Consider the following 25,933-nt stretch of genomic DNA (forward strand, 5'->3'; position numbering starts at 1 on the left):
ACAGTGATACTGGATGACAAGTCTGCTGGGAAGCTTTTAGAAAAGGATTCTTCACTTTTAAGAAAGAGATACAGGACAAAGGTCCCTTTTCTTCCTCTGAGCAAAGCTTTTAGCATGATACCTGCTATCATGCAGGTAGCCATTTTGTGGAGCTAGAGCCCAGCTATACCTTTCATTCCTGAGCCCATCCTATCCATGGACTTCATATGTGAGATAATAAACACATTACCTTATTATTTCCAGCATCTTGAATTAGTATTCTGTAACTTGTACCAGAAAGCATCGTAACAGTTTCCAGTGTAATCTCTGGGCCTCTGCTCCTGCCACCCTTCTGGCACTTCTCCCTGTCCTCCCTTCCCCCTTTCCCTCTTCTCCCCTTTACTTCTCTGCCATCCTCTTTCTTCCCTTCTTTCCCCTCCCCCCTTTTTCCTCTCCTCCACTCTCTTTTTTTAAATTTTTTTAGAGATGGTCTCACTGTCACCCAGGCTAGAATATAGTTGTGAGATCATAGCTCACTGTAACCGTGAACTCCTGGACTCAATCCTCCCAAAGTGCTGGGACCACAGGCACATGCCACTACATCTGGCTAATTTTTAAACTTTTTGTAGAGATGGGGTATCACTATGTTGCTCAGGCTGGTCTCAAACTCCTTGGCTCAAGCAATCCTCCTGCCATTGGCTTCCCAAAGCACTGAGTTTACAGCTGTGAGCTGTGGTTTCCCACACCCAGCTGCCTTTTCTCTTCTGACACTGAGCATAACCTGGAATCACAATCCTGGATGCCTGCATTCTAATCTAGGTAGCAGGATTGAAGAAGCAATAAAGAAGAGTACAAACAAAGGGCTGAAGCCAGGTGCAATGGCTCGCTCCTACGGTCTCAGCCACTGGGTGGTGGGGAGGGACTGAGGTAGGAGTTCATGTCCAGCCTGGGCAATGTAGCAAAATCCAATCACTTAAAAAAAAAAGGAAAAAGAGGCCGGGGCTCAAGCCTGTAATCCCAGCACTTTGGGAGGCCGAGACGGGTGGATCACGAGGTCAGGAGATCGAGACCATCCTGGCTAACACGGTGAAACCCCGTCTCTACTAAAAAATACAAAAAACTAGCCGGGCGAGGTGGCGGGCGCCTGTAGTCCCAGCTATTCCGGAGGCTGAGGCAGGAGAATGGCGTGAACCCGGGAGGCGGAGCTTGCAGTGAGCTGAGAGATCCGGCCACTGTACTCCAGCCTGGGCGACAGAGCGAGACTCCGTCTCAAAAAAAAAAAAAAAAAAAAAAAGAGGCCGGGCGCGGTGGCTCAAGCTTGTAATCCCAGCACTTTGGGAGGCCGAGGTGGGCGGATCACAAGGTCAGGAGATCGAGACCATCCTGGCTAACACGGTGAAACCCCGTCTCTACTAAAAACACAAAAAACTAGCCGGGCGAGGCGGCGGGCGCCTGTAGTCCCAGCTACTCAGGAGGCTGAGGCAGGAGAAGGGCGTAAACCCAGGAGGCGGAGCTTGCAGTGAGCCGAGATCGCGCCACTGCACTCCAGCCTGGGGGACAGAGCAAGACTCCGTCTCAAAAAAAAAAAAAAAAAAAAAAAAAGAAAAAGAAAAAGAAAACAAACAAAAAGGGTTGATAAGAAAGGCTCTGGTAGCCACCACATTCCATTTTGGTTTCATCTTACTAGAATTTAGTCATGTGACCACAACTAACTGCCAAGAAGGCTAGGAAAGTGGCATGTATTATGGGCACTGGGTACCAGCTAAACTGTGTAAAGAGTACAGATGGGCCTGGGCATAGTGGCTCATTCCTATAATCCCAGCACTTTGAGAAGCCAAAGGCAGGATGATCGCTTTAGCCCGGGAGGTCCAGGCTGCAGTGAGCAATGATCACCACTGCACTTCAACCTGGGCAACGGAGTGAGACCCCAGTCTCAAAAAAAAAAAAAAAAAAAAAAGTATGGGTGGATACTGGGAAACAGCAAGAAGTTTTTGCCACCCATTACATGGATTTTATTATTTTCTTACCTGATACAGACTAAGAGCATTAAAATAACATTTTACCTAATGGCTTTAACAGCCATTGATGATCATTTTTCAGATCTATTATTTCATCAGGGATTGCAAAATGGTAATGTTCTAGTTCTAACATCTTTGGTGTTTGGGAATTTGTGTGGAGATAACATCCCTCTTGGATTTCAGGGTAGTCTGGGGGAACATAATTAACATGGGCATAGCTCCTGACGTTCCAGAAGAGAATGGAATGTAGAATTAAGTTCTGAAAGTGTTTTCAGTTGTGTTAATTCATTCTGCACACCCTTTTAAAGATAATGAAAATGTGCACAGCCTCCTGAAACTCCTTGGCACAGCCCTCCCTTCAGAGAAGTCTTTTCTAATTCCTTGGTGACTCAGTTTCCTATAGTAGCCTTTGATTTGCCATCAGTTATAAAATATTTTGTTTTATATACAAATTTCTATTATTTTTCTTCAGAGGCATCCTCATGATTTGCCTAGCTCTACAAACTCAAGTTGTTTAGCCAAGGCACCTTGTCAATGCCTTCCAACCAAAGTAAACAGGGTAGATTTATTACTTGTAGCATGGGATGTCTCAGTAGGAGGATTATTTGGGGCAGGGTCTAAGGAAACTGTTCTGTTGAGATTGGATACTGTCAGAAAGCAGGATCAGTTATACTATCGGCTGCTCTACCATTGACAGCCTCAAATTTTGTCTATAGGGAGGGCAGACAAGAGCAAGGATAAAGCTCTCATTGGTAAAAAAAAAAAAAAAAAAAAAAAAAGGTTGGCAGTCACTCATATTAGTGGAGATAGGATGTTTAGGTACTTTGCATGGCACAGTGCCCTTGTATTTGTGGTTACGCAAAATTCTGAAGTAGTCTTATTTAGTTTTACTTTATCATGGTCTCTGAGTAACCTTTCTGATATTAGTATTCTGTGAGATTATGTCCAACAGAAGACTAACATGGTATAGCTGTGGGTGCCAGGCCAGCTTTTTGTCAGGGGCTGCTTTTCTTCCTTTATCAACCTTAAACTTCCCCCTAATTAGCACCAAGGCAAATTAACAGATTTCATTTCATTCAATTCAGAAATCATGTATTGAGCTTCCTCACAGTGTCCCCTCCCCTGAAGCTGAATGGATAATGGCTTAATAATCTGGTTGGCACCCCAGTCTGCCCCAGATGCAGATTTAATGACTGTATATGACTTAGGGGATCAGCTTTGAGGCAACTAGATCTTCCTTTTCCTTGCAACTCTGTGACCCATCTTTCTTTAGGTGTGCTTGAACTTTTTTTTTTATTTTTTATTTTTTGCTTTAGTTTAAAATTTCCAGCTTTTTGGTGGATGCTATAGTCAAATACAAAACCTAAACAAGTAAGGGAATGATCTATTCAGGCTATTACAATAGGAAAAGCACTCCAAATCCTAAGATCAGAGTCTCTTAGCAGGGTGGTTTTGCCTTAGACTTTTATAGGGAGGAGTATACAAGTTACAGGTGGAGGACTTCCATGTGGGATTGTTTTGCAATCAGAAGTCTCAGCCAATTGCCAAACAGGAAATATTTATCTCTGTGTCACGCTGGTTTTAGGTGGTCAAAAAGTTCTAGTAGAGAGACAAAGAATGGGGAATTAGGCTGGGCATGGTGACACACATCTGTAATCCCACCACTTTGGGAGGCCCACACAGGAGGATCACTTGAGCCCAGGAGTTCAAGACCAGCCTAGGCAACATAGCAAGACCCTGTCTCTATGGGAAAAAAAAAAAAAAAAATTGTAACAAAGAATAAGGAATTGAAGGTTCTGTGTCTGGTCTTGTCCCACTGGGATGGGATAATCTCATGGGATACCATATAATACCATGGTGTATGCAGTTCATGGGTGACCAAAACATTGTTATGTGATGCATGCCTGTAATTTGTAAAATTCCTTGCAGGTATACAATTTATTGACTAAACAATTGGAAGTTTGGAGAAACATATTATTGTGCCATTCAGCTAAATTTCTCTTTTTTCCATACACTGTGTATCTTTTCCTTTCTTTTAGCCCTTTGGGTTAACGATATTTTAGTTTTAAATGAAATAAATCAAACTAAAACTAGCATAGTGAAAAAGTAATTATAGGGATCAACAAAATAAGCCCAGGGATAGACCTGGCCTTAGCTACGATCATGTAACTACAGTCTAGGGATTAAAATGCACAAAGACCATATCTCATACTTCTTTTCTTTTTTTCTTTTTCTTTTTTTTTTTTTTTGAGACAGAGTGTCACTCTTGTTGCCCAGGCTGGAGTGCAATGGCACAATCTTGGCTCACTGCAGCCTCCACCTCCTGGGTTCAAGCAATTCTCCTGCTTCAGCCTCCTGAGTAGCTGGGATTACAGGCGCACACCACCACACCCGGCTAATTTTTTGTATTTTTAGTAGAAACGGGGTTTCTCCATGTTAGCCAGGCTGGTCTCAAACTCCTGACCTCAGGTGATCTGCCTGCCTCAGCCTCCCACAGTGCTGAGAATACAGGCCTGAGCCACCACTTCCAGCCATATACTTCATATTTCTTTTTGCTCCTTGAAAGAGATGATTGTAACGTCTGGTGATTCCAGGAAACAGTACAAGTTGTTGTCAATAACCCAAGCAAAAATCAGAGACTTGACTGAGGAGTCTGGTTTGGGTCCTAGGTCCCCGACCCTGGTCTGGAAGCAAGGGCCACTCATGATTGCCTGGCCTACCAGGCAGATCAGGGTTAGTTCTTAATGAAAAAAAAAAAGGCTGCTAGTAGAAAGGAAAGGGATGGTAGGCACCCAAGACAACTTTGCCTTCAATACCTTCATGTGTTCAGAACTCTTCAGCAGTGGGGGATCATTTTGGATTGGGAGCTGTTGAAAAAGAGCCAGGGAAAGGCTATTTTCTAAGTTGGTCCTAAGAAAGCACTAATCCTAGGCCAGACGCCATGGCTCACGCCTGTAATCCCAGCACTTTGGGAGGCCAAGGCGGGCAGATCACTTGAGGTCAGGAGTTTGAAACCAGGCTGGCCAATATGGTGAAACCCCATCTATACTAAAAATACAAAAATTAGCCAGGTGTGGTGGCACATGTCTGTAGTCCCAGCTACTCAGGAGACTGAAGCAAGAGAATCGCTTAAACCCAGGAGGCAGAGGTTGCAGTGAGCCAAGATGGCACCACTGCACTTCCAGCCTGGGCAACAGAAGGAGACTGGGGAAAAAAATTTTAAAAAGTTCCTCATCAACATTTTACCTAGAAGCCACTGAGGATCATTTCCCATATCTATTATTTCGTTAGGGGTTGCACAATGGTAATGTTCTAATATTCCTTTTTGCATTCATTAGCTGGTATTGTTCTATAAAGAAGAGCTTTTCCTCTATCAGGTTATCCACCCGCCTTGGCCTCCCAAAGTGCTGGGATTACAGGCATAAGCCACCATGCTCAGCCGATGAGGAACTTTTTAATGGATGAATTACACTGAAAAATATCTGTACTCATCTATAATCTTAACATCACCAAAAGCAGGATATGCAAACATTACATGTCTCCTGGTGTGTTGCAACAGGAAGTACCTATTTCCATCTATGAATTATTCTTGCCAGAAGAATTGAACCTGAATCTAATCAAGAATCTAGATCTAACTTACTGGTTTACAGGAAATGTGGGAAACAGAGGAACAAGTTAAATGAAAACACAGTATATGATCAGCCAATTCTAAAGTGTGAGAAATCCTATAGGACAAATAGCAGCTCCTTTTTTCCCTTCCCTCCCCTCCCCTCCCCTTCCTTTCCTTCTCTCTGTCTCTTCTTTTAAGACTGGGTCTCACTCTGTCACCCAGGCTGGAATACAGTGGCATGGTCACAGTTCACTGCGGCCTCACCCTTCTGGGCTCAATTGATCCTCCCACCCTCAGCCTCCCAAGTAGCTAGGACTACAGGCACATGCTACCACAACCAGCCAATTTGTAAATATTTTGTAGAGACAGGGTCTCCCCTTGTTGCCCAGGCTTATCTCAAACTCCTGGCCTCAAGCCATCTTCCCGCCTCAGCCTCCCAAAGTGCTGGGATTACAGGCGAGAGCCACCACACCTGGCCTCTTCCTCTTCTTAAAAGGACACTAATTCCATCATGGGGTTCAACCCCCATGACCTCATCTAAATCTAATTACCTCCTAAAGCCCCTACCTGCAAATACTATCACGTTGGGGGTTAGGGTTTCAACATATGAATTTTGGGGAACACAAGCATTCAATCCACAGCAATACTCCCCAAAACTGAAAGGCTCTCAAAGAGATATTTATGCATACATGTTCATAGCAGCATAATTAACAATAGCCAAAAGGTGGAAGCAGCCCAAGTGGCCATCGGTGGATGAATGGATAAATAAATTGTGACACATACATACAATGGAATATTAATTCAACCTTAAAAAGGAAGGAAATTCTGATATGCACAACATGGATGAAACTTGAGGACATCATAGTATGTGAAATAGTCACAAAAGGACTAATACTCTATGACTCCACTTCTATAACCTAGAGTAGTCAAATCCATAGAGACAGAAAGTAGCATGGTGGCTGCCAGGGGTTAGGGAAAGAAGGAAATAGTGAGTTATTGTTTAACGGGTGTACAGTTTCAGTTCTCCAAGATGAAATGAGTTCTGGATATTGGCTGTACAACAGTGTGAAGGTACTTAACCATTTTATGTATGTACGTATGTATTTATTTTTGAGATGGAGTCTTGCTCTGTTGCCCAGGCTGGAGTGCAGTGGTGCGATCTCGGCTCACTGCAACCTCTGTCTCCCGGGTTCAAGCAAGTCTCCTGCCTCAGCCTCACGAGTAGCTGGGATTACAGACATACACCACCATGTCCAGCTAATTTTGTATTTTTAGTAGAGATGGGGTTTTGCCATTTTGGCCATATAGTCTTGAACTCCTGACCTCAGGTAATCCTCCTGCCTCGGCCTTCCAAAGTACTGGGATTACAGGTGTGAGCCATCACGCCTGGCAAGTACTTAACCATTTTAAAGTGTACAGCTCAGTAGTGTTAAGATAGTCAATTTTATGTTATGTACATTTTACCACAATTTTTTAAAAGGTGAGGGTAATTGTTATTGATTAAAAGAGAACTAAGGTACATATCAATCAAATGCCATATACAGTCCGTGTTTGGAGCCATGTTTGGAGTCCATGTTTGGAGCCAATGAGCTGTAAAACAAACAACAAAACTTGAGATGCATTATATAGAAAACTGCAGCTCTGCTGAGCTCAGCCTCTGGGGAGGTGCGTTGACTTTGTCATCTGACAGATGGAAGCTTCAGTCTTGCCTTTGCCACTTAACCATGTAGGCTTGAGCAAGTTAATTGTTTTCTGTTTTTTTTTTTTTTTTTTTTTTGAGACGGAGTCTCGCTCTGTCGCCCAGCTCAGGCTGGAGTGCAGTGGCGCGATCTCGGCTCACTGCAAGCTCCGCCTCCCGGGTTCACGCCGTTCTCCTGCCTCAGCCTCCCGAGTAGCTGGGACTACAGGCGCCCACAACCGCGCCCGGCTAATTTTTTGTAATTTTTAGTAGAGACAGGGTTTCACCGTGGTCTCGATCTCCTGACCTTGTGATCCGCCCGCCTCGGCCTCCCAAAGTGCTGGGATTACAGGCGTGAGCCACCGCGCCCGGCCTCTGTTTTTTATTTTTTTTATTTCCATAAACATTCACTGACTCTCTGGGATGTGCTAATTATCTATTATGTATTAGACATGGACTGTGCTCAAAAATAGAGACATAAAGATAAATGACAGGTTAGGCACAGTGAATCACACCTCTAATCCCAGCACTTTGGGAGGCCAACATGGGAAGGAAGGTTTGAGACCAGGAGTTCAATACCAGCCCAGACAACATAGGGTGACCCTATCTCTACAAAAAATTAAATTAGCCCAGGCTTGGTGGCTCATGCCTGTAATCCCAGAACTCTGGGAGGCCGAGGCAGGTGTATCCTGAGGTCAGGAGTTTGAGACCAGCCTGGCCAACATGCCAAAACCCCGTCTCTACTAAAAATACTGGGCATGGTGGTGTATGTCTGTAATCCCAGCTACTCAGGAGGCTGAGGCAGGAGAATCGCCTGAACCCAGGAGGTGGAGGTTGCAGTGAGCCGAGATCATGCCATTGCATTCCAGCTTGGGTGACAAGAGTGAAACTCTCAAAACAAACAAACAAAAAAAATACAAAAAAAAATTTAAAATATTAGCCAGGCATGGTGGTGTGCACCTGTATCCTAGCTACTCTGGAGGCTGAGGTGGGAGGGCCATTTGCACCCAGGAGTTCAAGGTTACAATGACCTGTGATCAAATCACTACACTCCAGCCTGGGCAATAGAGTAAGACTCTGTCCTTTAAAAAAAAATCGCAACCTTTAACTCCACCATCCAGAGATGATGGTGGTTATCATTTTAGTGAATTTTGTTGAACATTTTTACATCTTATTTTTTTCATTTTAGTTTTAAAAATTATTTTACTTTACAGACAGGGTCTTGCTCTGTCACTCAGACTGGAGTGCAGTGGCTCAATCATAGCTCACAGCAGCCTCCAACTCTTGGACTCAAGCAATTCTACTGCCTTAGCCTCCTAGGTAGCTGGCACTACAGGTGCATGCCACCATGCCGAACTAATTTTTTTTTCTTTCCTTCTTCTTCTTTTTTTTTTTTTTTTAGAGAAGGGGTTCTTACTGTGTTGCCCAGGCTGGTCTTGAACTCCTGTCTTCAACTGATCCTACTGCCTCAGCCTCCCACAGTGCTGGGATTGCAGAAATGACCCACTACACCTTCGGCTTTCTTCTCATCTTCTGCCTTCTGGGTCCACATGGTCAACCTCTGGTTTTGTCCAGCACCAGACTGGACAAATGTGTCAGTTAGCAATGCAGACATCATTGAAGATTTTGCAGGAGAGAGAGAGGAAGGGGGTTGAATTGCACACTCCACAGCAGGAACATAAAGGCCACCACTGGCTGGGCGTGGTGGCTTACGCCTGGAATCCCAGCACTTTGGGAGGCTGAGGCGGGCAGATCACGAGGTCAGGGGTTTGAGACTAGCCTGACCAACGTGGTGATACGTTGTCTCTACTAAAAATACAAAAATTAGCCGGGCGTGGTGGCGCGTGCCTGTAATCCCAGCTACTCAGGAGGCTGAGGCGGGAGAATTGCTTGAACCCGGGAGGTGGAGGTTGCAGTGAGCCAAGATTGTGCCATTGCACTACAGCCTGGGTGACAGAGCAAGACTCAATCAATCAATCAATAAATGCCACCATTAGCCATTCCCAGCGTCCCTGGGATTCCCCTATCAGTTATCCTCTGCCTCCTCTCTGTTCAACTTCTCCCAACACCACCCCCTTTCCCCATCTTCCTCATTCCTTCTCAAAAACAGTCAAATTTTCTTCCCCTTGTCTCATATGAGCAACACCACCCTCCTCTCCGAAGCTTGGGTACTAACCAAATCAGGCTTAGGAGGCTTATCTTCCACCTAGGGACAGGCTAGCAAAGCATCTTCTCAGCAAAACTTGTCTGTCCACACACGGATTTCCTGTTCCAGCTGTTAAGGAATGGTATTCTCCATGCCATCACAGAAAGGTTTTAGGTCAAGGACAGACAGTGAGATTCATGTCGTAGATAGATCAGTGTAGAAGGTCTGGAGGGTGGATATGTAAGAGCAAGACTGGAGACAGGGGGACTAGTTAGTAGGCTGTTGCAGTAGTCTAGGTGAGTGATTGTGAGATCTTGAACTAGAGTAGAAGGGATTTGAAATATTCAGATATAAAACAAGCAGAATTTGGTGATCAGAATAGGGCAGGGGGTGGAGCGGGGGAGGAAATAAAGGTTGCCTCCAATAAGTCCTGCCTCCTAGTAGTCATACTCTCATGCAATCCCGTCCCCTGAATGTGGGATAGACCCAGTGACTTGCTTCTAATGAACAGAATGTGGCAAAGGTGATGGGATATCCTGTCTACAATCAAGTTATAAGTGACTCTGACTTCTCTCTTGCTGGTTTGCTTTCCAGGGCTCGTCTTACATGCCCAATGTGATCCAGAGGGCCACCTGTTCAAGGAGCTAAGGGGAAGGAACTTAGGCAGCGTCTGACTAACAGCCAGCAGGAATGCGTCCCTCAGTCCAACAGCACTCAAGAACTACCACCAAACAGGCTGGGCGTGGTGGCTCATGCCTGTAATCCCAGCACTTTGGGAGGCCGAGGTGGGTGGATCACGAGGTCAGGAGAACGAGACCATCCTGGCTAACACAGTGAAACCCCATCTCTACTAAAAATACAAAAAATGAGCCGGGCGTGGTGGTGGGCGCCTGTAGTCCCAGCTACTCGGGAGGCTGAGGCAGGAGAATGGTGTGAACCAGGGAGGCAGAGCTTGCAGTGAGCTGAGATTGCGCCACTGCACTCCAGTCTGGGCAATAGAGCGAGACTCCATCTCAAAAAAAAAAAAAAAAAAAGAACTACCACCAAACACTACAGAAGCTTGGAAACAGATTCTGCCCCAGTTGGCCCTGAAATGATCATGGCCCTGACTGATACCTCGATTGCACCCTCGTGAGAGCCCTGAAGCAGAGAATCTAGCTAACCCATGCTCAGATTTCTGACCTATAGAAGCTACGACATAAGAATTTTTTTTTTTTTTTTTTTTTTGAGACAGAGTCCTGCTATGTCACCAGGCTGGAGTGCAGTGGCACAATCTTGGCTCACTGAAACCTCCGCCTCCGGGGTTCAAGCAATTCTCTGCCTCAGCCTCCCTAGTAGCTGGGATTACAGGCACATGCCACCTCACCCAGCTAATTTTTGTATTTTTAGTAGAGACGGAGTTTCACCATGTTGGCCAGGATGGTCTCCTGGCCTTGTGATCCGCCCACCTTGGCCTCCCAAAGTGCTGGGATTACAGGCATGAGCCACCATGCCTGGCCTTGTTTTCATTTGTACACATACCTGTGTATTGAGTCATGATGTCAAGTGAATTTCTGATAGTGGCTCAGTATCAATCAAATTCGAAAGCCACTGTCCTAGGCTTGCTTTTCAGGTTGGGGTGATGGATTCTTTCCTAGTCTCCCAAGGTTCCCCTCATGAATGGTGGAGATTGTAGCTGCCCAGTTTGACCATTAGGCCAAGCAAATCCACCTGACATGGGTTGACAGGACCCAAGCAGTATGTTTCCTTAGGAAAGCTAACATTCTCTCTACTAAATTAAGGAGCCAAAGGCAAATGATGGCACAGAAAGCCTCACTCTGTTACGCAGGCTGGAGAGCAATGACGCAGTCTCGGGTCAGTCCAACCTCTGCCTCCTGGGTTCAAGTGATTCTCCCGCCTCAGCCTCCTGAGTAGCTGGGACTACAGGCACATGCCACCACACCTGGCTAATTTTTGTATTTTTAGTAGAGACGGGGTTTCACTATGTTAACCAGGCTTGTCTCGAAATCCTGACCTTATGATCCGCCCGCCTCAGCCTCCCAAAGTGCTGGGATTACAGGTGTGTGCCACCGTGCCCTGCCAGAAATCCCATTTTTTAAAGTATAAAGCTTCTTTTCTCTCTGCCAGAGAAATTAAGTGAAACCGTCAAACATTATAGCAACATTAAAATAATTTAAAGTGGGAGAAGAGGTACGATCTGTGGTTTCCTTAATACTTCCTTTAATACTTCCTTTCTTTCCTGGACCCAGCTTTTCTCAAAATGTGGGTGAGGGAAGATGATTTAGGGGAAAAGGGCACATGTTTCTTTATTTAATTTGGCCAAATCTTCCATTTGTTACTGCTTTTAGTAAAGTGGACTGGGCATGGATGTTTTTCTCTGTAGGACAAGCATCCCAAAGCTGGTCTCCCATGGGACGTATGCAGCGTTCTTCAGTGGACCTGAAAGATACTGTTCCCTTAAGGAGAAGACATAGTTCCTGTACGAAGATCCAGCACTGGCTCAATTACTTCTGTTAATCCCAAGCCCAGCTCCTCCCACTGCCTCTTACTGATTGGGACTCATCTGCAGGAGACAGTCCTCAAGACAATCTTCATGGGGCTCAAGCTTGGGTACCCTCCAAAGGATACCCTGGACCATGAGCAAATCACAGGTTCTCCCCTCCTAAACTGTAGGAACACAGGCTGCCCTACTACAGCGCCTTCTCAGTTGCTTCGCTCCATTCTCGAGAAGCAGATCAGCTTACTTCTTCCCATAGTTGCTCCCACCAGAAGGCCAGGTTTCCTATTCTTGCACATCACACAGGGTTTGCCCGTCACTCTTAGAGCCTCCTTTGACTTAGGTGGGAGGCCGCTTACTCTCCAACCCGCAAGGCCCAAGACCCCTTGACTCCACTGCCCAGTCTTTCTTACAGACACTTAAAAAAGAGATAGGATTGGAATTTGAATGGAATTAGCTTAGTCCTGCTATAAATCCTAGGGAGGAAGGGTTGGCAATGACTGGCATTCACTTTACAGTGTGGGGAACTTAAGTACTTAACTCCTTTTCTCTAACTCTGGACTCAAGACATCAATTTGGGGACAAAGGAAAATGCCCCATTCTAATGCTGTTAGGCATTTGCTGACCTCCTCTCTGCAATTGTGTGGCCTCTTGAGAACTTCTGTTGAGACTTCCGGGTATTCCCAGACTTAAATTGTTACGTACTATTAATCATTGAAGCTTTGTCAGCAGACCAGTTTGACTCACCAATTCACAGTCATGATGTGAGTTTGTTTTCAAAAAGAGTTCTAAAAATGCAGCATAATCAATTCAAATCTTAGAATTTTAAAAATTATGTATTATTTATTATTTTTTTGAGGTAGAGTCTCATTCTGTCACCCAGGCTGGAATGCAGTGGTGCAACGATGGCTCACTGCAGCCTTGACCACCCAGGCTCAAACGATCCTCCTACCTCCGCCTCCAGAGTAGCTGGAACTGCAGGCATGCTCGGCCACACCCGACTAAGTTTTGATTTTTTGTAGGGATGGGGGGGGGGTCTCATTATGTTGCCCAGGCTGGTCTTGAACTCCTGGGCTCAAGTGATCCTCCCAGTTCAGCCTCCCAAAGTGCTGAGATTATAGGTGTGAGCCACTGTGCCCAGCCTGAATTTTTAAAAATTTAAATAATTCAGTTAAAAGAAAAAAAAAAAAAACATAGTCAGCTTTTTTCCCCACCTTCATTCGTATATTTCATGAGAGAAGGAAGTATTTTTGAAGATGCTTAGATTGTGCTACTAAAAACAGGAGGCACTAAAGCTTTTAAAGCTAAATTGGTAAAGTTAAATACTACGATGCAACCCAGCAATTCCACTCTTAGGTCCATACCTAAAAAACCTGAAAACAGGCCCGGCGGGGTGGCTCACGCCTATAATCCCAGCACTTTGGGAGGCCGAGGTGGGCGCATCACCCGAGGTCAGGAGTTCGAGACCAGCCTGCCCAACATGGTGAAACCCCGTCTCTACTAAAAATACAGAAAACTTAGCCGGGCGTGGTGGCACATGCCTGTAATCCCAGCTACTCCGGGGGCTGAGGCAGGAGAATTGCTTGAACCCATGAGGTGGAGGTTGCGTTGAGCCTAGATAGCGCAATTGCATTCCAGCCTGGGCAATAAGAGTGGAACTCCATCTAAAGGGCCGGGCGCGGTGGCTCACGGCTGTAATCCCAGCACTTTGAGAGGCCGAGGCGGATGGATCACAAGGTCAGTGGAGATCAAGACCATCCTGGCTAACACAGTGAAACCCCATCTCTACTAAAAATACAAAAAATTAGCCGGGTGTGGTGGCACGCGCCTGTGGTCCCAGCTACTCGGGAGGCTGAGGCAGGAGAATCGCTTGAACCCGGGAGGCGGAGCTTGCAGTGACCCGCGATCACGCCACTACATTCCAACCTGGGCGACAGAGCGCGACGCCGTCTCAAAAAAAAAAAAAAAAAAAAGAAGTCCTGATAGTTGTTACAACATGACTGTAGCTTGAAAACATTAAGCAAAAGAAGCTAGACACAAAAGGTCATATACTGAATGCTTCCATCAATAATGAAATACCCAGAATAGGTAAATCTATCATAGAGTCAGAAAGTAGATTAGTGGCTGGCTGGGGTTGTGGGGAGAGGGGAACTGGAAGGAATGACTGCTAACTGGTTTGGAGATTTTCTTTTGGGGTTATGAAAATGTTTCTGAACTATATACAGAGGTGATAGTTTAATGCACTGTGAAGGCATTAAACGCCACTGAATTGTAAGTTTTAAGATGGTTTATGTTATGCAAGTTTTACTCAATAAAAATAAAAATAAACTGAATTGGTAGCTAAGATATTGAAACACAGTGTGGAATCGTTCTCATTCATTTCACGAACCGGTGGAAAGATGCTTCCGCTCAGGCCTCACAGACCGGTCCCAGCGCGTTAGTGGGACACAACTCGGGTTTGCAGGGAAGCCCGAGAGCTGGCCTTTTGCGGACTTCCTGGGGACGCAGGACTCTTGCGCACCGGCTTGGGGGCGTGCCCAGGTTCGGGGGCGGGGCCAGGACGCCGCGACCCGGGGAGGACGCGGCGGGAGGCGGGCTTCGCCGGTTGCCAGGAGAACCCGCGACAACAAAAGACGCGGGCGGCGGCGGCGCGGCGTGGCAGAGCGAAGCTGAGGAGTCCAGCGCTCGCCGCCAGGGCCCTGGGCTGTCCCGAGCCGGTCAGTGCGCGGCGGGCCTGGCCGGGCGGTGCGGGGAAGTGGGGCGCCCTCCCTTTCGCGGCACCCGCCCTCCAGCCCGCCGCGCCCGCGCTCCCAGCCCGCCGTTGGGACTAGTAGGCGCCGGCTTGGGGTCTGGGCCGCCGCGGGGTGGGAGCCAGAGGGTGGGCGGTAGGGGCGCCAGCGAGGCCTATGGGGGTGCCCGAGGGGTCTGGGGTCAGGAATGGGAGCCCGGCGAACGACTGGAAGCAGAGCGCCCCTTCCGGAGAAAGCTGGCTCAGCCCTGAGGAGCTGGGCCCGGGGAACGGGGATCGACCCCAACGCGGGACTCGGCCCCCCGGAGCGCACCCCGTGTTCGTCTCGTGTAGCTGCACGGCGTGAGGTGCGACGCGAGGGCCACCACCACCGAGCGCTTTGTTTTGTCGCAGGCGTCTTTTTCCCACTGTAGAGGTTGAAACTTCGGCGCATTCAAGCTCGAGAGCTCCCTCCCTCGGAGGCAGGTGCTGTAAAGAGCAAAGCGCCCCGATTCTTTCTTTGAAACACCTTTTAAGTAACACCGCCGTCTCCAGTGTTGAAAATCTTTGTTGTTTGCCCTTCTTTACTCCTTTGTCTTTACGCATTTGGGGCCTTTTCTGAGCTCCTCATGCGATTTACTATCTACTGGGAAGTTTCTTATGAAAATAATTAACAAACCACACATTTCAGACAACCACTGCTTTCTGGGAAATCAAGGGGACGGGATGGCAGCGGTTTTTGGAGACACTGATTCCTGACCAGTGACATGACATGAGGGATTAAATATTTCTCTTGCCTTTCCTCAGATTTCAAAAACCCATTGAGTATACTTAAATACGACCAGCCAATCAGATTTCGCCTTTTTTCATTTATTGGTGACATAATACGTATGTTTCTGATGACTATAATTGATCAGAATCTGAAGAAGTATAAGTGCTATGGATTGTGTAAAAACTTTGTTTCTTGTATATTGATGTTTTACAAGCCCTATGTTTGTGGACCCTTATTATTGTTTGTTTTGTTTTGAGACAGGGTCTCGCTCTGTTACTCAGGCTAGAGTGCAGTGGCACATTGCAGCCTCAACCTTCCTGGCTCAAGCAATCCTCCAACCTCAGCCTCCCAAGTAGCTGGGACTACAGGTGCGTCACCACTGCCTGGCCCATTCTTGTATTTTTAGTAGAGACAGAGTTTCACCCTGTTGCCCAGGCTGGTCTGTAACTCGTGGGCTGAAGTGATCCACCTGCCTTGGCCTCCCAAAGTGCTGGGATTACAGGCATGAGCCACCGTGCCTGGCCCCGTTATTATTTTTTTTAATGCTTAGAATAAGTTTCAGTTGCCTTTATAACCAAATTGTTTATAGATATTACCATTAAAAACCCCAAGAAATGAGGCTGGGCATGGTGGCTCATATCTGTAATCCCAGTACCTTGGGAGGCTGAGGCGGGCGGATCTCTTCAGCCCAGGAGGTCGAGACCAGCCTGGGCAACATGGTGAAACCCCGTTTCTACTAAAAATACAAGAATTAGCCTGGCGTGGTGCCTGTAATCCCAGCTACTTTGGACGCTGAGGCACGAGAATCGCTTGAACCAGGAGGCTGAGGTTGCAGTGAGCCGAGATGGTGCCGCTGTGCTCCAGCCTGGATGACTGAGCCAGACCTTGTCTCAAAAACAAAACAAAACAAAAACCCAAGAAATGAAAATATCCCAATTTGGCATTTTTTATTAGCAACTTCATTGGAAGCAGTTAGGTTTGGCTTAACATCGTCCATGAGTTTTGCTTTAATTTGATGGCATACAAAGAAATAAACTAATCTGTATGGTGACTTCAAATGTTGGTTTTCAGAGACATTTGGAAGAATTAACTCAGCATTCCTGCAACTGGAAAAGTTTCCAGTACCAAATGATTGTAGAGTTCTTTAAGATCCAAGAAAGGATTTATCAAACACATGAGCATTTTTTTTTTTTCCAGTGTAAAATTCATTAGAATGATTTTAAAACTGCTAAGGTTAGGTGTATCTCTTTGTTTCAGCCATTACAGATAGTTTGTTGACTCTCTTTTGGGATTTTACAGCCCAAGGGACCTGATTTTTTTTTACTCTCAGGGGACTTTTAGAAGAGTGATGTTAATTTTTTTTTGTTGTGATCCTCTTCATGCCATCTACTCACAGAATTACAAATGCAGAGTACCATTGCAGAGTTTTGTTTTATTTTGTTTTGTTTTTGACAGGGTCGCGACCCTTTTGGGATCAAGGGACCCTCTCGCTTCAACCTCCTGAGTAGCTGGGACTACAGGCGCGTGCGCCACCATGCCTGCCTAATTTTTTGATTTTTTGTAGAAACAGGGTTTCTCCATGTTGCCCCGACTGGTCTCGAACTCCTGGGCTCAAGTGATCCACCCACCCTGGCCTCCCAAAGTGCTGGGATTACAGATGTGAACCACTGTGCTGGGCCACGGTTTTTTTTTTCAAGGGTAGTGAATATTAATATTATCAATTCACTGTTATTAGTGTTATTAATAAAATGTTATTTCAGTCTAGTTGTCTCTGTTACTTAATGGTAATCTTCAAGACTCAGCAGCTTCTCCAAAGAACCTAGCCTCACCTCAAACTCATTACTTTTCATCATCTGCACTTAAACATTGTCATAGATTACTTGTTAAATTTAGTATAAGCTTTATCCTTCCAAAACTGAACATTTGTATATAAGTTTTTATGCAAACACAGTGTTTTCATTTCTCTTGGGAGTTTTCATTTCTCTTGGGAGTTTTCATTTCTCTTGGGAGTTTTCATTTCTCTTGGGAGCTGGGTCAAGTGATAACTGTATGTTTAACTTTTTGCGGAAATGTCAATCTGTTTTCCAAAGTGGCTGTACCATTTTACCTTCCCACCAGTAGTGTATGAGGGTTCTAATTTCTTTACACCCTGCTAACACTTATGGTCTGTCTTTGTTATTATAGCAGTGCGAGTGGATGTGGATTGGTATCTCATTGTGGTGGTTGGTTGGTTGTTTGTTTGAGACAGTCTTGGTGTATCACCCAGGCTGGAGTGCAGTGGTTTGATCTCAGCTCACTGTAACCTCTGCCTCCTGGGTTCAAGCGATTCTCCTGCCTCAGCTTCCTGAGTAGCTAGGATTATAGGCGCCCATCACCATGCCCGTCTAATTTTTGTATTTTTTAGTAGAGACAGAGTTTCACCGTGTTGTTCAGGCTGGTCTCGAACTCCTGACCTCAGGTGATCCTCCCACGTTGGCCTCCCAGAGTGCTGGGATTACAGGCTTGAGCCACTGTGCCTGGCTAATTTTTGTATTTTAGGTAGAGATGGGGTTTCACCATGTTGTCCAGGCTGGTCTTGAACTCCTGACCTCAGGTGATCCTCCCACCTCAGTTTCCTAAAATTCTGGGATAACAGGCGTGAGCCACTGCGCACCTGGACTCTCACTGTGGTTTTGATTGCATTTTCCTGATAGCTAATGATGTTGAGCATCTTTTCATGTGCTCGTTATTCATTTGTATATCTTCTTTGAAGAAGTGCCTTTTCAGATGCTTTGCCTGTTTTTAAAATTTTTTAAAAACTTTTTGAGTTGTAATATTTATATATTGTAGTTGCAAGTTCTTTGTTAGATTCATGTCTTGCAAATATTTTCTCCCATTCAGTGAGTTGTCTTTTCACTTTTTTTTTTTTTTTTTGAGGCGGAGTCTTGCTGTCTCCCCCAGGCTGGAGTGCAGTGGCGCAATCTCCGCTCACTGCAAGCTCCACCTCCAGGGTTCATGCTATTCTCCTGCTTCAGGCTCCCGGGTAGCTGGGACTACAGGTGCCCGCCAACACGCCTGGCTAATTTTTTTGTGTTTTTAGTAGAGATGGGATTTCATCTTGTTAGCCAGAATGGTCTCATCTCCTGACCTCGTGATCTACCCACCTCGGCCTCCCCAAGTGCCCAAGGGATTACAGGCATAAGCCACCGCGCCCAGCCGTCTTTTCACTTTCTTGGTAGTTTCCTTTGAAGCACAAAGTTTTTAATTTCGATGTCCAGTTTTTCCTTCCCTCCCTCCTTCCTCTCCCTCCCCCACCCCCAACATTTCTCTTGTTCTCTCTCTCTCTCTCTCTCTCTCTCTCTCTCTCTCTCTCTCTCTCTCTCAGACAAGTTCTTGCTCTGTTGTCCAGGTTATAGCGCAGTGGCGCAAATACAGCTCACTGTAACCTCTGGCTGCTGGGTTCAAGCCAACCTCCCGCCTTAGCTTCCGAAGTAGCTGGGACCGCAGGTGTGCACTATCATGCTGAGCTGATTGAAAAAAAAAATTTCTTTGTAGACATGACGTCTCACTTTGTTGCCCAGGCTGGGTCTTACTTATTTTTTAATCTATACTTCATCTTTATTTTTTTGCTTTTATTATTTTTGATTGACACAATCATTGTACATGTTTATGGGGTACAGTGTGATTTTTCAGTACCTGTATACAATGTGTAATGTCCAAATTGGTATTTTTAATTTTACTGCTTTTGGTGTCATATCTGAGAAATTATTGCCAAATTCAAGGTCATGAAGAGTTACTCCTGTCTTTTAAGAGTTTTGTAGTTTTAGTTCTTATGTTTAGGTCTATGGTCCATTTTTGGTTAACTTTTGTATATGATGTGAGGTAGGGAGTCCAACTTCATTATTTTATCCATTGTCCCATAGCCATTTGTTGAAAAGACTATTCTTAGACTTCAGTTGAATTGTCTTTGCACCTTTGTTGAAAATCAATTGCCCATAAATGTGAGGGTTTATTTCTGGATTCTCAATTCTATTCTGTTGATCTATGTGTCTATCCTTATGCCAGTACTACACTATCATGATGACTGTTGCTTGGTTTTGAAATTAGGAAAGTGTGAGTCCTCTTACTTTGTTCTTTTTCAATATCGTTTTGGTTATTCTGTGTCTCTTGAGTTCTGTGATTTCAGGATCAACTTGTCAATTTCTGCAAATAAGTCAGCTGAGATTTTGACAGGTATTGCATTGAGTCTGTAGATCAATTTGGGGAATACTGACGTATTAATATATCTTTCAATTCATAAACATGAGATTTTTTTCATTTATGTACATCTTGTGCTTTCTTCTAACAGTATTTTATAGTTTTCGGAGTATATGTTTTACACATCTTTTGTTAAATTTATTTCTAAATATTTTATTCTTTTTGATGCTATTGTAAATGGAATTGTTTTTTGAATGTATTTTTAAGTGTTAGGCTGGACACGATGGTTCACGCCTGTAATCCCAGCACTTTGGAAGCCTGAGGCGGGCGGATCACAAGGTCAGGAGATCAAGACCATCCTGGCTAACAGGGTGAAACGCCATCTCTACTAAAAATACAAAAAATTAGCTGGGCATGGTGGCAGGCGCCTGTAGTCCCAGCTACTTGGGAGGCTGAGGCAGGAGAAGGGCGTGAACCCGGGAGGCAGAGCTTGCAGCAAGCTGAGATCGCGCCACTGTACTTCAGCCTGGGCGACAGAGCAAGACTCTGTCTCAAAAAAAAAAAAAAAAAGCCAGAGTGTTCATTGTAAATGTGGTTATCAATTATTTATTTATATATATTTTTAGTCGGGAAACTACAGCCAACAATTTAATTTTTAATGTATTAATTCTAGCAGAGATCTTCAGAAATAAGTACAACATAATATTTAGAAGCAGAAAAAGCAGTTTTTCTGTTAGTTTTGATTATTTTTGAATAAAAATTTAGTTTTTTTTTTTTTTTTTTTGAGACGGAGTCTCGCTCTGTCGCCCAGGCTGGAGTGCAGTGGCCTGATCTCAGCTCACTGCAAGCTCCGCCTCCCGGGTTCACGCCATTCTCCTGCCTCAGCCTCCCGAGTAGCTGGGACTACAGGCGCCCGCCACCTCGCCCAGCTAGTTTTTTGTAGTTTTAGTAGAGACGGGGTTTCACTGTGTTCACCAGGATGGTCTCGATCTCCTGACCTCGTGATCCACCTGTCTCGGCCTCCCAAAGTGCTGGGATTACAGGCTTGAGCCACCGCGCCCGGCCGGTAAAATTTTAGTTTTACATTTATATTGACTTATGAAATTCTTAGAACTATTTTCATGAATTTATTTCTAATAATTGTGACAAAGAGGAAATGCTATTTTTCAATGCATAGCTATAAAATCTGGTACTAATGTTTGTTTTTAACACATGTACAGGTTGGCCGCGGTGGCTCATGCCTGTAATCCCAGCACTTTGGGAGGCCGAGGCGGGTAGGTCACTTGAGGTTCGGAGTTTGAGACCAGCCTGGCCAATATGGTGAAACCCCGTCTCTACTAAAAATACAAAAATTAGCCGGATGTAGTGGCGGGCACCTGTAATCCCAGCTACTCAAGAGGCCTGAGGCAGGAGAATCACTTGAACCTGGAAGGCAGAGGTTATAGAGAGCGGAGATCACACCACTGCATTCCACCCTAGACGATAGAGCGAGACTGCATCTCAAAAAACAAACAAAAAAACATGTGTACAGTTCCTTACTTAATTATCTCCTTGCCTTAATTTTCTAACTCCCTGGCTATTTAATATTTAGATTAATGAACTGGGAAATATTATTACTGTAGAAATAAAGGCACAATGAAATCCCATGTACTTACCACTTAGCTTCGTCATTTATTAACTCATGGACCCCATACTCTAGATTATTTTGAAGCAAACCCAAGACGTACTATTTTGTCTACAAATTTACAATGTATTTTACAAGACAGGTTTACTTTTTGTAACTGTGTTGTGTTGAAACAAAACCTGTTCTAACTGACTTTGCTTTAGAAGGTGGTTAGTTTATTGGGATAAAAGGAATCAGTAATTAAAATTTGTTTTTTATTTTTGATACACAGGAATCCAGATCTTACATAAGATGGAAGTTTCTCACACTAGATACTGAACATTAAGTAGAAAATCTAGTAAAATCTAAGTTGCCATGGAAGAAATACCAGTAAAAGTTGCTGTAAGAATTAGACCTCTGCTTTGCAAAGAAGTTCTTCATAATCATCAAGTTTGTGTGAGAGTTATTCCAAACAGCCAGCAAGTTATCATTGGGAGAGACAGAGTCTTCACTTTTGATTTTGTTTTTGGCAAAAATTCCACTCAAGATGAAGTTTATAATACATGTATAAAGCCCCTAGTGTTGTCACTCATTGAGGGCTATAATGCAACTGTTTTTGCCTATGGACAAACTGGATCTGGGAAGACATACACCATTGGAGGGGGCCATATTGGTAAGATTCTCATACTCTCTGACTTTTATTTGTGACGCTAGAAAGAAGCTAAAACATGACCAATACCTGATACGTGGTAGGTGCTTAGCATATTAATTGAATAGTGAAGGAATGAATAATGTAATCAAATGTGATCATAAGATCATCATCTTTGAAAGGTTTGTTTCTAAATATTGAAGTTTCATTAAGCAATCTAACTTAGGATTATATTTGCTTGAGGAAAGAAGTTTAAGATAATTTTCAGTGGTCAGCCCTTGTTATTTTGAACAGCATTTAAAATAGAGATAAATGAGTTAACATGATCAGATTTTGCGTTCTTTAACAAGCCAGTTGTAAATATTAAGAGTCCCACAGTCAGGACTTAGGGACCGTAGGAAAAATTTACTATGTAGAGTAGCTTTTTTCATATTCTAGCCAGATTTCTTTTTTAAATTCTGAATACTTTAGGACATAATTTCTCCTGCTTGTAATTATAGTTTGGAAAAGATAGAATCATAGGATCTCATGTAGAGCTGGAGGGAACCTTGGAAATCATTTTAGTTGAGTGTCTGGTAATAGAGTGGGGGAACTGACAGCCAAGTCTTCTGTTAAGATTGTTTACTGTATTGATAGTTTTCTACTAAGAACAAACTTCTGAATAGTGCACATATGCATCATTGTCTAAAGTTTTAGTTAGTATTCTCTGTATGAATAGTGGCTCTCAATATTTTTCTATTTTCATGTTTCACAAATGTAAAATACATGGCTTTCAGAAACTTCTTTCTCTAGCTGTTCAGATACGAGCTGAAACACAAAAAATAAAAAAAATTAAAAAAGAAACTTCTCTCATTACATGCATGGATGGGTAGTGGCTCAGAGAGTGGTTGTGTAGTTTGAGGAAATCTTTATTCCAAAGATTAAAATGGAGGAGCTTCAAGAGGCCAATATTCCCCAACTAAAAGAAAAACATCTGTATATTCTGCAGGATTAGGAGATCACAGATACTAGATTGTTTCAGGGTCTTACAATAAAAAATAATTCAGTTTTTCTAGTATAAATTGTGGCTTTTCTTTAGGATTGTAGGGATTTTTGTCTTTTTTGATTGGCAAATGTTTTATAATCCTAATGACCCATTATATGCTTTATACCAATAGGAGTTATACATGTTCAGAAGCTGGTGACTTAATTATAGCTATACTTTTTTTTTTATTAGGAGACCATGAGTACTATTTTTATTTTGTAAGGGAAAAAGTTATTAAAGTTATCTATTCTAACATATTTTAATTGCTCTAAAATTCTCTCTATCAGAAGAAATAGACCACCATTAAGAGCATGGGGCCGGGCGCGGTGGCTCAAGCCTGTAATCCCAGCACTCTGGGAGGCTGAGATGGGCGGATCATGAGGTCAGGAGATCGAGACCATCCTGGGTAACACGGTGAAACCCCGTCTCTACTAAAAAATACAAAAAACTAGCCAGGAGAGGTGGCGGGCGCCTGTAGTCCTAGCTACTCAGGAGGCTGAGGCAGGAGAACGGCATGAACCTGGGAGGCGGAGCTTGCAGTGAGCTGAGATCCGGCCACTGCACTCCAGCCTGGGCGACACAGCGAGACTCCGTCTCAAAAAAAAAAAAAAAAAGAACATTTTGGATGGTGTTTTCTTTCTACTTTTTTTAAATTAAAGAAATATTTATTATAAGAAGGACTGCAAGTGATGCATAAGAAATTAAACAAGTGACAACTCCTCTCATCCCAAAGAAATAAGTTTGATGCATATTACTCACTTATGTAGTTATTTTGGTTTTTGTTTGTTTAATGAGATATTATGCCTGTGATTCTGTAACTTTCTTTTTGCATTTAACAATGTAAAATATCATTTCAGTCCAGGTGCGGTGGCTCACACCTGTAATCCCAGCACTTTGGGAGGTCAAGGCAGGCAGATCACTTGAGGCCAGGAGTTTGAGACCAGCCTGGTCAACATGGCGAAACCCTGTCCCTACTACAAATACAAAAATTAGCTGGGCGTCATGGCACACGCCTCTAATCCTAGCTACTCGGGAGGCTGAAGCAGAGAATTCGCTTGAACCTGGGAGGCGGAGGCTACGGTGAGCCAAGATCATGCCACTGCACTCCAGTCTGGGCAACAGACCAAGACTCTGTGTCAAAAAAAGTTGGATTTATTTTTTGGTGTATTAGTGAGGATTTTCTGTTTCCCAGAATGTCTCTATAGGGCACCAATTCTGGGTCAGTTATCTGCTTTTTGGTTACTGACCATGCAAATAATGCTTCCCTGCCCCGTCCCCCCACATCCCCCAGTGAATATTTATTGAGCATCTGCAGTATCTAGGTTACCATGCTGGGCACTAGGGCAGAATGAAACTCTCTTATTTTAAAATGTATTTTACTTTATTTTTAAAACTTTTTTGTAGAGATGGGGGTCTCACTGGTTTTTTTTGGTTTTGATTTTGCTTTGAGACAGAGCCTTGCTCTGTTGCCCTGGCTGGAGTGCAGTGGCACAATCACAGCTAACTGCAGCCTCAACCTTCTGGGCTCAAGAAATTCTTCCACCTCGGCCTCCTGAGTATCTGGGACTACAGGGACATATCACCACTCCTGACTAATTTTTTATTTTTTATTTTTGCAGAGACAGGGTTTTGCCATGTTGTCCAGGCTGGTCTCTAACATCTGAGATCAAGTGATCTGCCCTGCCTCAGTCTCCCAAAGTGCTGGGATTACAGGCGTGAATCACCACGCCTGGCTTTATTTTTAAATATGATGCTTATTTAGCTAATATTCATTTTCCTGCTTTTCAGAACTTTGGAATTACCTTTACAAGGTATAGCCTTTTCCAAAAACTTTTGTGTACTCTTTAAATACCATATAATAGCTAAATGATAGTTGTTGAGTTATAAAACTTCGCAGGTTTTCTCTTGGAAATGGTTTATTTCAGGAATATAAGACTAACATTGCAAATTTTATATTTAAGTTATCAAAATACATATTGGAGCTTTATTATAAATATTTGAAATTAAGCTTTTTGATACGTCTTTTAAATTGTGCTTTGTTATCTATTGATGTGGGGAATAACTGAACTATTTCTGGTCAATTATTTATTCTGGATAATCAAGATTGCTTATCTATGCTACAGTTTGAAAGGTTTAGATATTTCCTACAGGCTAGTTCCTACAAGCTCTTAAAAGGGAATCTTCATTTGTGCTGTATTAGAAGAAAACCCATTACTTACTTTACTTACCACATGATGGCAGTCTTGCCTCTTAAATGAGGGGAAAGGCAGCCATTGAAGTTGATAGAAACTTAGATTTTCAGCATGATTGTTGCCAAAAACCTAAATTTTGGTAATCTTCAACTTGGAAGCAAGTTGTTTTTAAGTTTCATTTGTAAGTCAACTGTTTGTTGCTTGGAATACATTTTCCATGGAACAATGCTAAAAATGATGGGTGGTTTTCTAAATTAGCCGACAGAAACTTTTAAAGTCTCAGTTTTTCCCTCCACTTATTTTAAATTTTATACACTTTTTTTTTTACTATTACAATTGTGATAAAGTACATGTAAATATAAATATAAAGATAACCAAACTTATCATTTTAGCTACTTTCAAGTGTAGAGTTCTGCAGCATCAAATATACTAATTGTTAATGCAGTAATAACCAGTATTTTCAAAATTTTCATCACCCAAACAGTAGCTATGTACCCATTAAGCAGTAGCTCTCCCGGCATTCTCTGATAATCCCTGATTTACTTTCTGGCTCTTTTAATTTGCCTATTCTAGATATTTCATATAAGTGGAGGTCGGGTGTGGTGGCTCACGTCTGTAATCCCATCACTTTGGGAGGATCATCTGAGCTCAGGAGTTTGAGATCAACCTGGGCAACATGATGAAACCCCATCTCTACTAAAAATACAAAAAAATTAGTTAGGCGTGGTGGTGTGCACCTGTAATCCCAGCTACTGGAGGCTGAGGCAGGAGAATCACTTGAACCTGGGAGGCAGAGGTTGCAGTGAGCTGAGATCGCGCCACTGCACTCCAGTATGGGCAACAGAGCAAGACTCTGTCTCA

At 43.8% G+C, this 25,933-nt stretch overlaps 1 protein-coding gene across 7 annotated transcripts in view; it reads left to right on the forward strand.

Annotated features, from left to right (window-relative positions):
* Positions 1-14,495: 14,495 nt before the first annotated feature.
* LOC105498969 (kinesin family member 27) overlaps positions 14,496-25,933 on the forward strand; it is an 83,895-nt gene continuing 72,457 nt past the window's right edge. For 5 of the 7 annotated variants that reach the window (XM_071077611.1, XM_071077614.1, XM_071077616.1 and 2 more), the window contains exons 1-2: positions 14,496-14,645; positions 21,500-21,880. In XM_071077611.1, coding sequence (XP_070933712.1) covers positions 21,583-21,880 — 298 coding nt within the window. In that variant the 5' untranslated portion in view covers positions 14,496-14,645; positions 21,500-21,582. Of the gene's footprint in view, positions 14,646-14,846; positions 15,143-21,499; positions 21,881-25,933 lie in introns of those variants that run through there. The other 2 variants (XM_071077612.1, XM_071077613.1) reach the window with 2 other exon arrangements.

Source organism: Macaca nemestrina, chromosome 14 (genome assembly GCF_043159975.1).
Source record: "Macaca nemestrina isolate mMacNem1 chromosome 14, mMacNem.hap1, whole genome shotgun sequence".
Lineage (NCBI taxonomy): Eukaryota > Metazoa > Chordata > Mammalia > Primates > Cercopithecidae > Macaca > Macaca nemestrina.